Genomic DNA, 14,024 nt, shown 5'->3' on the forward strand with positions numbered 1-14,024 from the left:
CTGCATGGACACAAATCACCGAGCCGAGCGCCAGAAGTCGTTTTGTCCGTCCTTTCCCTCCCCCAGCACGCAGGGAAGACTCTCCACCGACCCGCAATCCACCCTGAGGACCAGGCGGAGGATTAGCAGCCAAGGCCAAGGAATAGTTGGGCCAGAGCCAGGACAATGCATATATCATGACTGACTTCCCTGGGCCTGAGGGGAGCCCTTGCTTGGGATAGCACTTCTTCAACAACTGCCCGCATTTCCATTGCTGGGGCACATGGCTCCACCCGCGGTCCCCCACCTGACCTGTCCCCAGTGCTTATGAGCAGCTCAGCTCTTGATAACTCACAAGTCTTCTCACATGCCCAGGGCTAAGATCTGGGCTCTGGGAGAGCACTCCTGTGTGCAGTGAAAGAGCACAGAGATCCCTGAGGGCACAGGCACTGAATCCTATGCAGCCCCTGGCTTCACACTTTACCCCATCCTAATCCTTCCCTTGCTGTTATACTCAGCGTACCTGCTGCCAAAACATGCTGTAAATCCATAAAGGTGCATTGGATGGACACCTCGAGATAAAGATAATGAAAAGTTACAAGACATCCTTCTTCCAGCAACTTCCCTTACACAGGCTAAGGTAACACAGCAAGAATCCTCGGTCACAACTTGATGAAGTGAAAATAAACGTAAGAAAAGCAAGAAATCCTTGATTATGGATAAGGAGACCAGGAAGACAGCCAAAACTAAATTGGGAATCCATTAGTTCTTATGTCTAATGGTGCTTCTAAGTATGTATTGTGTCTGCTTCCTAGAAAGAACAGGAAGACTTGGCATAGACTTCTTTAGGAGCAGGATATCATCTCTGAATGTTTTAAACCAGTCAGTGCAGGCTATAAAAATTGAGATGCAGACCTAAGAAAAATGGGAAGAGGGCTGGACAGACAGTATTTTGATCTTGCTGGACTTTTCCTGAGTTAACTGCATCTGGATGTGTACCATGATTTTTATCTGTACAAAAAACCCCCAAACCTTAAATCAGATGAACCATATATGGCAAGACTGTTCTTTGGGCTGCTAAAGACTACTTGAAAGATTGTTTGTTACAGCTAATAAAAGCCAACGTCAAAGTGCAAAGGATAATACCTTTTCCTTGATTCATTTTCAAATATAATATGGATGTGGACAATTTCAGACAAGTCTGCTTTTTCCAACACTGTGAGGCACAGCTTCTCTACCTGTTTTGCATGAGTATTTCTGGATGAATGGTCTGTATACAAAATCCTTCTTACTAAGAATTATCAAACAAATACAAACTAAGAGACTCAGTAGAAATGGTTATGTTAGGCAAAGAGCTGGACATGCCTAGGAGAGTTTCTTTTATAAACATTTAGCAGCTGCTCAAGAACATAAATACTCCAAATGCTTTTATTATCCATTTCAAGATTGTGTCATTCCCACCTTTTTTGCTAGTATGGCAGGAAATACATCATTTAATGAAAAATGCACTGACTAGCAGCAGCCAGTGCGGTACCATCTGGATATCTACTGTGCCTATGGTTCCCATCCCACTTTCATGAAATCAAGTTAAGTTTTGCCACTGATTTCTACTGAAGACTTCCACTTTCCTGTGATTTAGATAAATCATGATTGCATAGATTTCAATGTATTCTTTGCTGGTATGAATTCAGAACAAGTCTTCAGTACAACCAGAAGATGATAGCTAATGCTATTCACCAGCCTGGTTGAAAATTACCCCAAATCATACCAGCTGTGGATTAGTCAGGTTGTAAACTGAAGCACAGTAGAGCAGTTACATTTTGCTTAAAGTTACTACTAAACAGCTACTGCTGAACACACTTGCTAGAACATTTTTAACACTGGCAGGAGGGCATGGGAACTTGTGAGTTAGCTTTAAAGAACATAGCAAATTTAAAAAGGAAGCTTCAAACAGTGTTTAATCAGTGCGATATCTACATGTTTAAACACAGGAACTCATAAAGCATGCTGCTGTTCTTGTCAGCCACTTATGGCAAAGGTCCCGTGCACACTTCATGTATTAACGTCTCCCTGGATTACCTGAAACTCAAATATCTCCCAACACGAGTAAATATTTTCATTTGGGACTGCTGGATTTAACTGTTGGTTAAATCTCCTGGATTGTGTGGGGTTTTTAGGAGCCAGGGTCCCGGTAAAGCCTGTGCTCTGGTCAAACTCTTGGTTACACACCATGCTAGGCGTGGGGTACAGCTGAGTTCTGCTCCCCTCCCTCTTCCAAGAAGGACAGTAATTGTTGGCTGCATGATACCACTTTAATCAGTTCAGTCTCTGGGTGTTTTGCTCTGTACAGCCCTCAATGACTTCCCCCAGCTTGGACTGAGAGACCAAAGAAACAGCAAGACAAACCCAGCCTCGGCTTCTGAAGGAACATAAGGACATTCAAGCCCAAGCAAATCCAAGTCACAAGTGAGCAGTTTGAGGCTACAGAGTAATAGAAAGCCAGTGTAAAAACCATAAAGCACACAGTTCTCTCTAGCCAAAGTACAAAACAAATGATACCTCAAGCCTTAAAATTGTGTTTTTCAGCTTCGGCTGTGCTCAGACTGTGGAATACCTGAGCACTGCTGCAATAGGAAAATACAAGCCATAGTTATTGTCACTGGCACAAGATACTGCACACAGCACGGTAGAAAACAAAACTGTATTCACTTGTCAACAGCCAGCTCTGCTTCTATTTTTACTGCTAGAAAGCAGGAACAAGTTCTGCAGTAAATTAAATCCATCAAACCATGGGAGACCGGAGATCAGTCCAAAGTATGATGCAGGATGTCTTTGTTAATAATACTCACACCAAAATCTGAAACCAAAATTTTGGGCTTGGATACCTCAAGTGAAAGTGTAATTAATCTTCATTACAAAACTTCATGTACTGTTTTAAATGAAAGAACTTGGAATACATTTGGTATTGTGGTGCAAAGATATGACTGGATGCTGAGCAAAGCAAAATATTAAAATATTGAAATGCAAATTCTTATTTCTTTTCAGGGCTAAGATTTCAGTAAAATTAACAGAGTACTCCATAGCTGTTTTCTGGCCACTGATGTGACCTCTGCACATTTGTGATGCCAATGTTATACAGAGTTCTATTGCCATTTAAATTGGTTTTTTGTAGACATGCATGAAGTTCTTATTACTTAGGTAGGACCGCTTATTACTGCAGGGCAGAAATCCACCTACCTAAATCTGCAGTGAGCACTACCAACAGCAGACAAGTGGGCATAGAAATAAAATCCTGATTTCCAGAAACCAAATTCCCTTTGACGTCAGGTAAGCCCAGCTATCCCCACGGAGATCCCCATTCAACACAACTACCCAACCTCCATCCACTAAAGTTCCAGACCACCACAAAAACATTTATTTTCTGTCCAGAATGTGATGTTTCCCACATGAGCTCAGCAGAAGAGATGCTCTGGTTGCCTCACCTGCGTCAGCAGCGGTGACCAGCAGCAGGTACTGCTCCTTGGCCTCCCGGTCCAGGCTCCGCACCAGGCGCAGCTCTCCGCTGCCCGAGAGGGTGAAGGCTCCCTCCTCATTGCCAGCCACCAGCACATAGGTCAGCTTGCTGTTCAGCCCCTGGTCATCATCCCTTGCTACAACCTACACAAGCAATGCAAACAGAACAGATATCAAAGACTGTAAAATTATACTGGGACAGAGTAAGCATTCTCTATGATAATAACCCCAATTAACAGGCTGAATTAATTCAAGTGCTCCAAGTATAAGTTAGCTGTAATTGAAAAAAAATACTTAACACAGTGATGGTGGATTTAAAAGCGTGGTCTGAATATACTAAATAGTTGATTATTTATTTTTCTCAAGTGTAAATACAGTAAGACTGTGTTGGGGCTCAGTGAAAAACACAAATGACCTGGTATAAGCTAAGCTCTGTATGAGAGCAAGCACTGCACGTCCTGCTGTCGGATTCCATTTAGTTCTCTCTCAATATTTGGCACACAGCATCATCTCAGGTAGGCAAAGACCAGATTGAGAGATTTGTTGCATGGAAGTTGAGAATGAGATGAGAGGATAGAGCAGACTCTCAAAGTCCCAGTGGAGGTGTGAGGATAGGCAGGGAAAACACAAACAGAACTCCAAAGAATAATATTAACTTTTGGTAACAAAAAAACTCACCCATACAAACAAAAACAAGCCAACAAAGACTGCAAATTCAATTAAAGCCAAGAGACAACTTTTCCAATGTATTGCCCCTTTTTAATTTTGGAGGAAGGACACTGTGTATTAATATTAATACCATGTAGGCATGCCAGTAATGTCAGAGACATGTATTTATTGCTGAATGTACCCACCTGAAGGATAACTTTTGGGAGCGTCTCCAAATTCTCAGGGACGTTCACGGAGTAGGGGGAAAGCTCAAATGTGGGAATGAAATCATTGACGTCCTTCAGGACAATACTGACTGTCGTGGTATCGGTCCTGGGGCTGCTCCCACGGTCAGATGACTGAACAGTCAGTGTGTAGGAGGGCTTCTTCTCTCTATCCAAAGGCTTGGCCACAGTTATCACCCCCGTCACAGAATCGATCCTAAACTCATTGCTGGCATCCCCGCTCACAATGGCATAGCGGACCTGCCCGTTCGTCCCCTCATCCCCATCAGCAGCCAACACCTGGATTAAATCCGTCCCTGTCAAAGTATTTTCCGCCACCTCCACTTTGTAAAGCTTCTGGGCAAAGAGTGGGTTGTTGTCATTAATGTCCAGGACTATGACCACCACATCTGTAGATGAAGAAAGGGACGGCTGGCCCTTGTCTGTGGCTACCACAGTCAAGGTGTAGTTGGCCACGGCTTCTCTGTCGAGCTCCCCAGTGAGCCTCACCTCCCCATCAATGGTGCCGATGCTGAACTTGTTTCCCGGAGGCCGGAGAAGGCTGTACTCGATGTAGCTGTTGGGACCACTGTCGGGATCCGTGGCCTGCGCTTTGAACACGACCGTGTCTATGGGCGTGTTCTCCGGCACGTAGGTCAGCTTCGGGGAGATAAAGCTCGGGGGGCTGTCGTTCACATCCAGCAGAATGATGGAAACTTGGGCTGTGCTGGTGTACCTGGAAGCTGGCAGGGGGGCCATGTCATGGACTTGCACGACGAGGCTGTAGAAGGACTGGCTCTCCCGATCCAAGGGCTGCCGGATGCTCAGCACCCCGCGGTTGTCAATGCCAAACTGCCCCGCGCTGTCCCCGGACGCAATGCTGAAGGACAGCTGAGAGTTGGGACCTGGTTAGGGAGGGAGAAGAAAGGTAGATAATGTGACTTCATGCCACTGAACTAGGTATCCATATTTCTGGCCTCGTTTCCACAGGAAATTTTCCTTCATTTTCCTACAGAAATGAGGACTGCCCAACCACATCGAGTGTTCAGCCTCCTCACCACCATTTTTGAATCCATCTGCTAATTTCAGCCAAGTTTCACAGTGCAGCAGAAGCCTTGAAATTATTATTTTCTGACAAGATAATATGCATGAAAGAGAGAGGGAGGATGTTAATTGGAGAGGCCACAGATGGAACAATTGGCAGGGTTCATCTCTGCTTTTCATTCAGCAGAAGCTCCATGGTGGCACCACAAGTAATTTTTCCCCATCTGCAAGGGCTAGGGATAAAGGATTTGAAGAGTTTTCCTTCAGAAACCAAGACTCAGTAGTTCTCTGCTCACTGAACATCTGGTTTCCTCCGTTCTTCCCAGTTCAACTAAGCAACATTATTATTAATGTAATTATTTCATGAATTTTTCCACTCAATTAAAAAAAAGCCACAAGCAGAAACTCCCAAGCCTAGCTGGAGCAAGCCAAGAGTGAATACTGAGGAAAGGTATGCTTCCCATATATGGCATGGTATTCCAAAACATCAAATGAACAGCCCTCACTCATCTCATGATCAAAACATAACTAGCTATTATGGTCAGGGGAGAGGTTTATCATTCCAGTAAGGGAAAGGCGTCCTGAACCTGGACAGGGCTGTGAAATATCCTTAAATATTCTTTGTAGGAAACAACGTGGGCTACTGAGTCAATTCCACAGTTCACTCTTAAAAAGTAATTATTGGGAGCATCCGAATTTGGGAAAAGTTCTCACCTCCATCTATCTTATCCCTATTTTAATTAATTTCAAAAATTGCTCTTGCTTTGAGTATTCAAGACTGTGTTTAGGATTAGTAAATTAACCAACCATTAGCTACTAATTTACCTATCAAACTAGCTTGTTCATGCAAGTAAAGCTGCCTGCTTCTCTAATTGCTGTGCATTTTATCATTTTTACTCATTAGCTCTTTTCTCTCTGAGTGAATTGCTTTGATAATAAAATCATCCCTGCATAGGATTTATTAATTTCTGCTGTTTATTATGCTCAGACTTGAGAAATCTAGTCTTCGGTGTCTTTCCCCCAGTGGCTACTGTAATTGGCATCTTTCCCTCTCTCTTTTTCCTCCTGTAGGAGTCAAATTATAAAATGAATAGAACCAAACATGAAAGACAAAACATTTGAATGCAATTAAAGAAATTAATACATTTATCTGCCAGATATCATTGTTTCCCCATTACTTTAATCAAGTGAAGGACGGTCAAAGTCTAATGCTACTCTGCTTTTAATTCAATTGTAATTTCAAATAACTAATTATATGTATGAAAGTCTTGATTTCAGTAAAGTACTTTCTGGCAATTCAAGATTTTTGGAGATGGGTAGGATTTGGGTCCTGCAAAAGAAAATAACTTTTAAAAATACTCTATTTCCCCCTCTCTCCTCCAGTGGTTTCTATGGTGTTTATTCCTAAGAAAAAATTAGTTTGTTATTCCTTATCTCACTTCCATGAACATTTCATTCTTTGCCCTGTATTCTCATAGGTTTCCATGCTGCTTATATAAATTAAACTATGAAACAGAAGATTTGCCTAAATATCAGTGGAGCCAGGAAGGGCACTTAATTAACTATTCTCTATTTTAAGCACAGCATGCCAAGCTGGCATTGTGCAGCTCGTCCATCCCCCCTTCCAAGGTTTGGAGCTGGGCTTTTCTTAGGGAGAATGTCGGGACATCCTCTTTGCTGAACCTTAGGTTTATTTAATCTGAGGGTTCATCTGATAAAACTCTGAAAGGACAGACATGGAGTCACCAATTTCATGATAACACTCCTCTAAAGGGTTTTGTTTCTGTTTTTATTTATTTACTAATAAGATTTAAAAAAAAACCAACAAAACTACTTCCCCCTGCCATTCTATAAATACCTGTAGAATTTAGCTGGGAAATTACACCAGCTTTGCCTGGAGGAGTACCTAACCAAAATTTTAACAAACTGACAAACATACATGTGCTCTCCTCTGAGATTTTTCCTGTTAATTCTTTGTTGAAAAAATAAAATCTGAATTTCAAAATTAATCAGTTTAGGGTAACTGAGTTCTTTAGTATATATTACTAAACATCCAAGAGCTGCAGCTGATATTTGGTATGGACCTGTATATGAAACAGTTCAAGCTGAGATAAACAGCTGCTGTTTCCCAAGGGGTGTGCTGAACAAGAAAATGAAAATTGGAGCAGTTTCACTATCACCATATTTCTGTCTTTTATCAGTGTTTATCCTAAAACAACAGCCATGCCTCATTATAAAACAATGTCTTTTTAGAGCTCTTTCAAACTATAGGATCATGTAACATAAATAATCAACGAAATGATATTTGTATTGAGTGCATTATCTGTGAGCACATGGAGAAGAGTATAATACTAGCACTAGCTATTTCTGTGCTCTAGATAAACACAAGACAACGCAAGATAACAAGTTAGGGCTTGAAACAGAAACAACAATAGATCATAACATTTGCTTAAGTTACAGTCCTATGGGAGAATTCAACCTGGCATGCTCGTGGAATGATATTTCTGCCCTATTAATTTTTAAATCCAGCCTGCTAGAAAAGCAAGCATGCCAGAAATTATAAAAGGCAAGATATCTGACTTCTCATTGCATTGCTCCTCAAGTACTCATTTGCCTCCTTGATAACTGAGTGTGTGATGAATGTGAATTGATATGTCAGTGCTATGATATAGTTCCCATTCACTGTGCACAGATGGAAATTAATGTATGAGGTGCAAGAGAAAAGGAAAACAGACTCATAGCGGCGAAGTGAAATTAACTTCCAAAAAGGTTTGAAACCAAGTGCTGTAGTCTTGACAGGAAAATAAGATACTAAAGAGGAGACAGACACAAACCCATTTATCTTCAAGTCTGGAGGAACAATCCCTTCCCCAGGCATGATACAAGAGCAAGCTCCTCCTCCTCGTTTATTTTACGTAAAATAAAAGCCTTAACAAGTGTGGTGAAAGAGAGATTCATGCAAAAACAGCCAGTATCACAGTTATGACTTCTGATTTGTTGGCTTATCTTATGGAATCTCTCCTCCCTTCCTCAGCTTGATCTCAAAACCAGTTACACAATTTTTACCATGGAAAGTTCCATCCATCAGCGCAAAATTTATCTCCCCACAAAAATGTTGGAGTCCCGCAACTCAGCATTTCCTGAGGAAAAACTGCTTTGCTGAGCAATCTTGATAGGTTCAGTCAATTTAGGTGCACAAACAGGGACTCCTCAAAGCACGTAGGTGCTTTGTCCTTGAAGCACATTTCGGTGCGAGACACTTCCATGGGCTCCGCTGAGCCCCTGTCATGTCGAGAGGAGACAAGGTTGCTCAACATGTCACAAAAATAACCTTCACCTGTAAAGTCACTGTGAGTTATGAAGAGTTTTGCATTAAGTTACACAGGGTAATGTCTGTGGACGCTTCAGAAAATGTGGTACACGATGGAATGTTGTTTATACATTTTATGGTCATATGCTATAATTCTTCTTGCTTGGGCACAAACTATATGGCAAAATGATTAAGCAAAAAAATTGTACCCATTACACTCAACACATTAACACCCTCTAGATGCCATAAATAATCTCAGTATTAAAGCTTATTTCAATGGAAAGCTTTCCTGAGATCTCTTTCAGTATGTTTTTTAACCTCCACTATCAACAACTTGTAGATGACAACTGTCTTCATGACAGACTTAGAAGTTATAGTGCATTTAAGATGACTGCAGATAAGTCATCTGATATCTGATATCACAACCCTCTTCAGAATTTATAACAAACTTTCAGGAAAAAGACTTGGCAGACTGAGGTCTAATTTAAATGTGAATTTAAGCACACGAGAGCAGCAACTTATGGGTAGCCCTACTTCTCCCTTTATTTAGTAAGTCTTGTAACACATTGCTGAGGTGAAGCACAGATTTACAACCGCAGAAACGGAATGTCAGGGAACTCCTACCGTCATCGGCATCGGTGACGCTGAAGTTGAGGATGGCCGATCCCGGGGGCAGGTTCTCCATCAAGGAAGTGCTGTAGGAGGCCATGCCAAACACGGGCGGGTTGTCGTTGATGTCCAGGATGTTGAAGTACACCCTGATGGCCGTGGACTGGCCTCCCCCATCCTCTGCACGGACCGTGAGGATGTAATACTGCTGTGCTTCGTAGTCCAGGGCCCGGGTCAGGTTGAAGACCCCAGTGACAGGATTCAGGAAGAAGATTCCCTCTTCATCATCCTCGCTTATGGTGTACGTGATCTCCCCATTGACACCCGAGTCGTCATCGGTGGCAAGAATGGCTGCCACCAAGGAACCTGCAGGGCACAACAGCAGAGCACCATCAGGCACTTGCAACAGGCAAGAGCCAGCTCAGCATCAACCAGATCCACAGGTGAGAGCTGCCCTCCCAGAGAAACTCAATCCTCATCACTGTCTGAACAACTATTGCAAAAGGTTTTTCAAGCTGAAAGGGGCATCATATTTCTGCTTTTACTCAAACACCATAAGAAATGGCCAGGAGTGGTTTTTATCTTTATGCAGATTAGCTATCAACAGGGGCAAAAATACCTCTTGTCCTGCTAGGCATTGCCTTCCTATGACTCAAAGGACCCTCTCCCTTTGCTGCAAACAACCACAAGTTCTGGAACCTTCTAGAGATTTCTTTCCAAATGCAGAACCCAGTATGTGAGTACAAACCGCATAACCCAGCTCTGCTTTTTGAAACTGTGCCTTTGCAGGGTAACTGTGGTTAGAAAACTAGAAACCCTATAGGGGTCTGTTCTCTGCTGTTTTCTGAAATTCAACGCCCTGTGAATTTGTGCCAGTGTTTTCATTTCTGCATAGCTGACCTATCTGACTAGAGTTTGGAAATCAAGTGTCACTTTTTAGTATTTCGAACACTAATTATAATTAAGATCAGCTCATTTCCAAGAAAAGAAATCATTAAGTTTCCTCTCCCTGGAACCAGATGAACTACATGCAGCACAGTTAACTACATTCAAGCAACGTGATAATGAAAACTGCTTATATCATCAGAGTAAAGAAGAGTGCTGTAACCCCCTTTAATCCAGCTGGATATGCTGGTATCTTCCATAACCATTTGATGATCTCAAGCTTTAATGTTTCTTTAACTGCAAGGGGAATGGGGATTACTCTCTGGCATAGAAAGTGGAACCTTGAAGGGGAGAAACCTCATGGTCCTTCCCCTCTGGGTGAGCCTGCCAGCTGCACCCAGACTTTTGGAGAGCAGAGCAGGAGAAGATGCAGTACTTTAATACAAAATCAGCCTATTTGTTCCTTCAGCATCCACCACTGCTGAGCTGTATATAAAGCACTAATGTACACCCTGTAAATGATTAACGAGAGAAGTCTCATTTTAATGTGGAGGGAATTAGGCTTGCCTTTTCCAGGGTTATTTCTGCTGAAACAGACCGAGACTCAAGGCTCTGAGAGAAAAGAGCATGGCTGGGGATCAGCAACCAAAGCACTCTGTGCTATACAGACATCTCAATTATTTCCAGATCAGATTCCCGAGGCACAGCTGATTGGACCGTAATTCTTTAATGCGAAACACCACCAAATTTTGGGACACGGACTGTGGGGCAGAGTGCAAAAGTTGGAGGCATGGGGGTAACCTTAGTTCTCCCAAGCTGAGACTCCCATGTTTATGAAAACCCTAATAAAAGTTTGAAGCTAACACCACATAATTTGCATCTCCTTGTTTTATTCATGTTTTAGAAGAAGCTTCTAAGATGCTACTGGCAGATACTGCTTTTGTACTAGCAATCCGTATAAAATCTTGGAAGTAATACTCATTTCTCACCTGGAGACATGTAATAGAGCACAGTATTTGAAAACTTTTTTTTAATCTAAACACTTTTTAATTTACAGCCCCCACTTTAAGCATCAAAACACACTCTTGCATACGAAAACAGCTTTAAATGAAGAAAACAACCACTTGAGAGACCAGCGGTCATATTTCCATGTCCTCTTTACCTGGAGTGGCATCTTCTGGGATGTCAAAGGAGTACACTGGCTTGGAGAACTTGGGGATGTGGTCGTTGACGTCACTGACGGTGATGTTTATCCTCACATCCGAGGACTGCAGGCCATCGTCGGCGCGGACCAGCAGGGAGTACTTGGAGCGGCGCTCGCGGTCCAGGCGCTTGGTGGCGATCAGCTCGCCCGACTCGGGGTCAATGTGGAAGCTATCATCTGCACCACTGATGATGGTGTATGTCACCAGGGCATTGGCTCCCTAAGCCAGAACAGAAGTGGTCAGATCGCCTCATTCGCCAGGAAAACCACATCATAACTTGCAGTAAGACAAGGATCGTTCCAGGAACTGCGCTTGGGGATTATTTTTCAGAACAGTTTCCTTTAACAAACAGCCTTCCTGCCCAGTCCCTGCTTCAGCCCCACGTGCACACAGTTTTTATTTATGAGATGTGAAATGATTAGATTACCCAGATACTTTGTGCTCCACTCTTTGTAAAAGGATTTCATCCAATCAATACAAAAAAACTCTGTTACCTGTTTTAGTTTCAAACCAGCATCACCAAGCTGTAAGACTTCTTATTAGGGATAAATTTTTATTCTTGTTTTATCTTTGAAGGTTAAATTAAATCCCTGCCTGTGGGATCAGCCTTTCTTGCTCTCTGGAGATGGGCTGGAGGGAGCAGGAGAGGGAGGAAGGGAGGCATGGAAGCAGGGGGGACCTGGGGCAGCCACGTGGCAGCATTTCCAGCCACCACACAGGGCAAGGGCCACAGCTCGTGGTCAGGAGAAACTCATGGAGGCCGTGCTTGCAGCAGGCCCTCAAAGGTCAGTTTCTGCATGGAAATCTATTTACCGATGTAAATAAAAAACCGCAATGTGACAAATCACACATCATTAAAATCACAGTTCTGATCTCTTGGGTTGTGCTGCAAGTCAAAAGCATTTGCTTTTGGGTCAAAAAACTTCATTTATTCCTGGGGGAAAAAAAGAAGCATTCATGTGGACTTTGAGCATTTTGGTTGATAGGAAAATTAAGGAAAAGTAATGTTATGCAGAAAAATGTCATCTGCTTCTTCTTCCAAGAGAGGCTTAGGGATACTGAAGGTTTGGTAGCCTCTAACATTTGATACAGTACTCTAAACCCTGTGTGCTGATGGTGCCTGAAAATGCAAGCAGATATTTACTGTGCCCTCCTCTGGTGCCAGGCCAGAGCTCAGGTTTGACAGCTGAAACCTGCTGCTGACGTGCCAGTGGCACTTCTGCAGCAAAAAGCAGATCAAAGAGATACTGCAGAAAGGAATTCTAGGGCTGTTTTAAATACTCCTGCCTGAAAAAGCAAATTAATAGAGATAAACACCTGCTTGTATTTGTGAGAGGAGAGACAGCATTAGTTACCTGACCTTACCAGAATGCCCCATACCAAATTTTCTCTCTGGGATGCTGTTTCAAAGAGTCACACTGAGCTAAGTGATAAAAGGAAATTTAGAAAGAAAACAGGTTTCTGCAGGTGCCCAGCCCTGCAGAGCTGCGTGCAGTGCTCCATCTGTGTGCTCAGGTGTGCCTAGGGGATGTCACAGGCTTTCCTCCAATTGTGTAGCGTAGACATCACATCTCATGGGAATTTTCAGAGGTGACCACATTCTTCACTCTGTGTTTGACCAGACAGAGTCCTTCTAACAGAGTGCAGCTAAAACCACAGCCATGTGTGATACTGGTTTATAGTCTCCCCTCAGCTGCAAAAAGGGTGGGGGGAATAAAAAGTTATCTCAGCCCAAAGCTGCACATCGCTAGGAAAACTTGGGCTCCTTGTAAAGAGTTTGAGTTACAAATGTTCTGGCAGGGAAATTGAAATCCTTCCTTTTGATAAAAACACTGACTGATTTCTCTCTAGGGTAACAAATCCTTTCCCACTGGGGGGAGTGCTTCAGAGGGGTAATAGATTAGGTGCAGTTCAGGAATGGTTAAAAAGAGGCTGGAGCATTATTGCTATAATCTTAGATATATTTGCCATACCACACCACAGAGTGGTAGCTCAGTATTTACTGCTTCCTAAAAGAAAGACAAGCAGCTAGAATTTTTGTTACACAAGTGCACCTCCCCAAAATCCTGGTTTTTGTCTGTGTATCAGGATACTAGTGGAAAATAAAAGGAAAACCAAAATATTTACAACACATTTGCACCATTCACAGGGGTGTTCCCGAGGTTCCCTCTGTAGTAGTAAGATTAAATACACCAATTAACAATCACAGGAACACTAACCAAGCTAACACAAAAAAGGCCAGGAATAAAATTCTCCTGAGGAGGTTGAATTGCCCTACTATTGGAAAACAAGAGCTGCTTGTTGTTGTCAAGTGTAACTCTGTATTTTAATGACAACACAAACTTTTTGTGTGATTATATTGACTTTTTAGTCATTTTCCTCATGGAAAGAAACAGTTCAAGCAAACAAAAAAATAGCATGATTAACATTTTTATAACTCAAGTTTCTAAAATAAATGAATGCATCAATAGCATAATAGTTTCTTCTTAGCACCTTAGTTGCAGCATTCTCATAATAATGCATCTCAGAGGGCAAAGTTCTTTCGCAAACATATTCAGGTACAGAGCGCACATTTTCTCATCATTTCTTTTCCCCTCTTTTTGGTAA

General features: G+C 42.5%; 1 protein-coding gene across 1 annotated transcript in view; it reads right to left on the minus strand.

The window, feature by feature from the left end:
* Nucleotides 1-14,024, minus strand: part of FAT4 (FAT atypical cadherin 4) — a gene marked incomplete at its 5' end in the record, with an annotated part of 125,239 nt that overhangs the window by 46,129 nt on the left and 65,086 nt on the right. The window contains 4 exons of the mRNA XM_038136631.1: nucleotides 3,462-3,636; nucleotides 4,347-5,269; nucleotides 9,343-9,693; nucleotides 11,375-11,636. Coding sequence (XP_037992559.1) covers nucleotides 3,462-3,636; nucleotides 4,347-5,269; nucleotides 9,343-9,693; nucleotides 11,375-11,636 — 1,711 coding nt within the window. The remainder of the gene's footprint in view (nucleotides 1-3,461; nucleotides 3,637-4,346; nucleotides 5,270-9,342; nucleotides 9,694-11,374; nucleotides 11,637-14,024) is intronic.

This window comes from Motacilla alba, chromosome 4, assembly GCF_015832195.1.
Source record: "Motacilla alba alba isolate MOTALB_02 chromosome 4, Motacilla_alba_V1.0_pri, whole genome shotgun sequence".
Classification (NCBI taxonomy): Eukaryota; Metazoa; Chordata; class Aves; order Passeriformes; family Motacillidae; genus Motacilla; species Motacilla alba.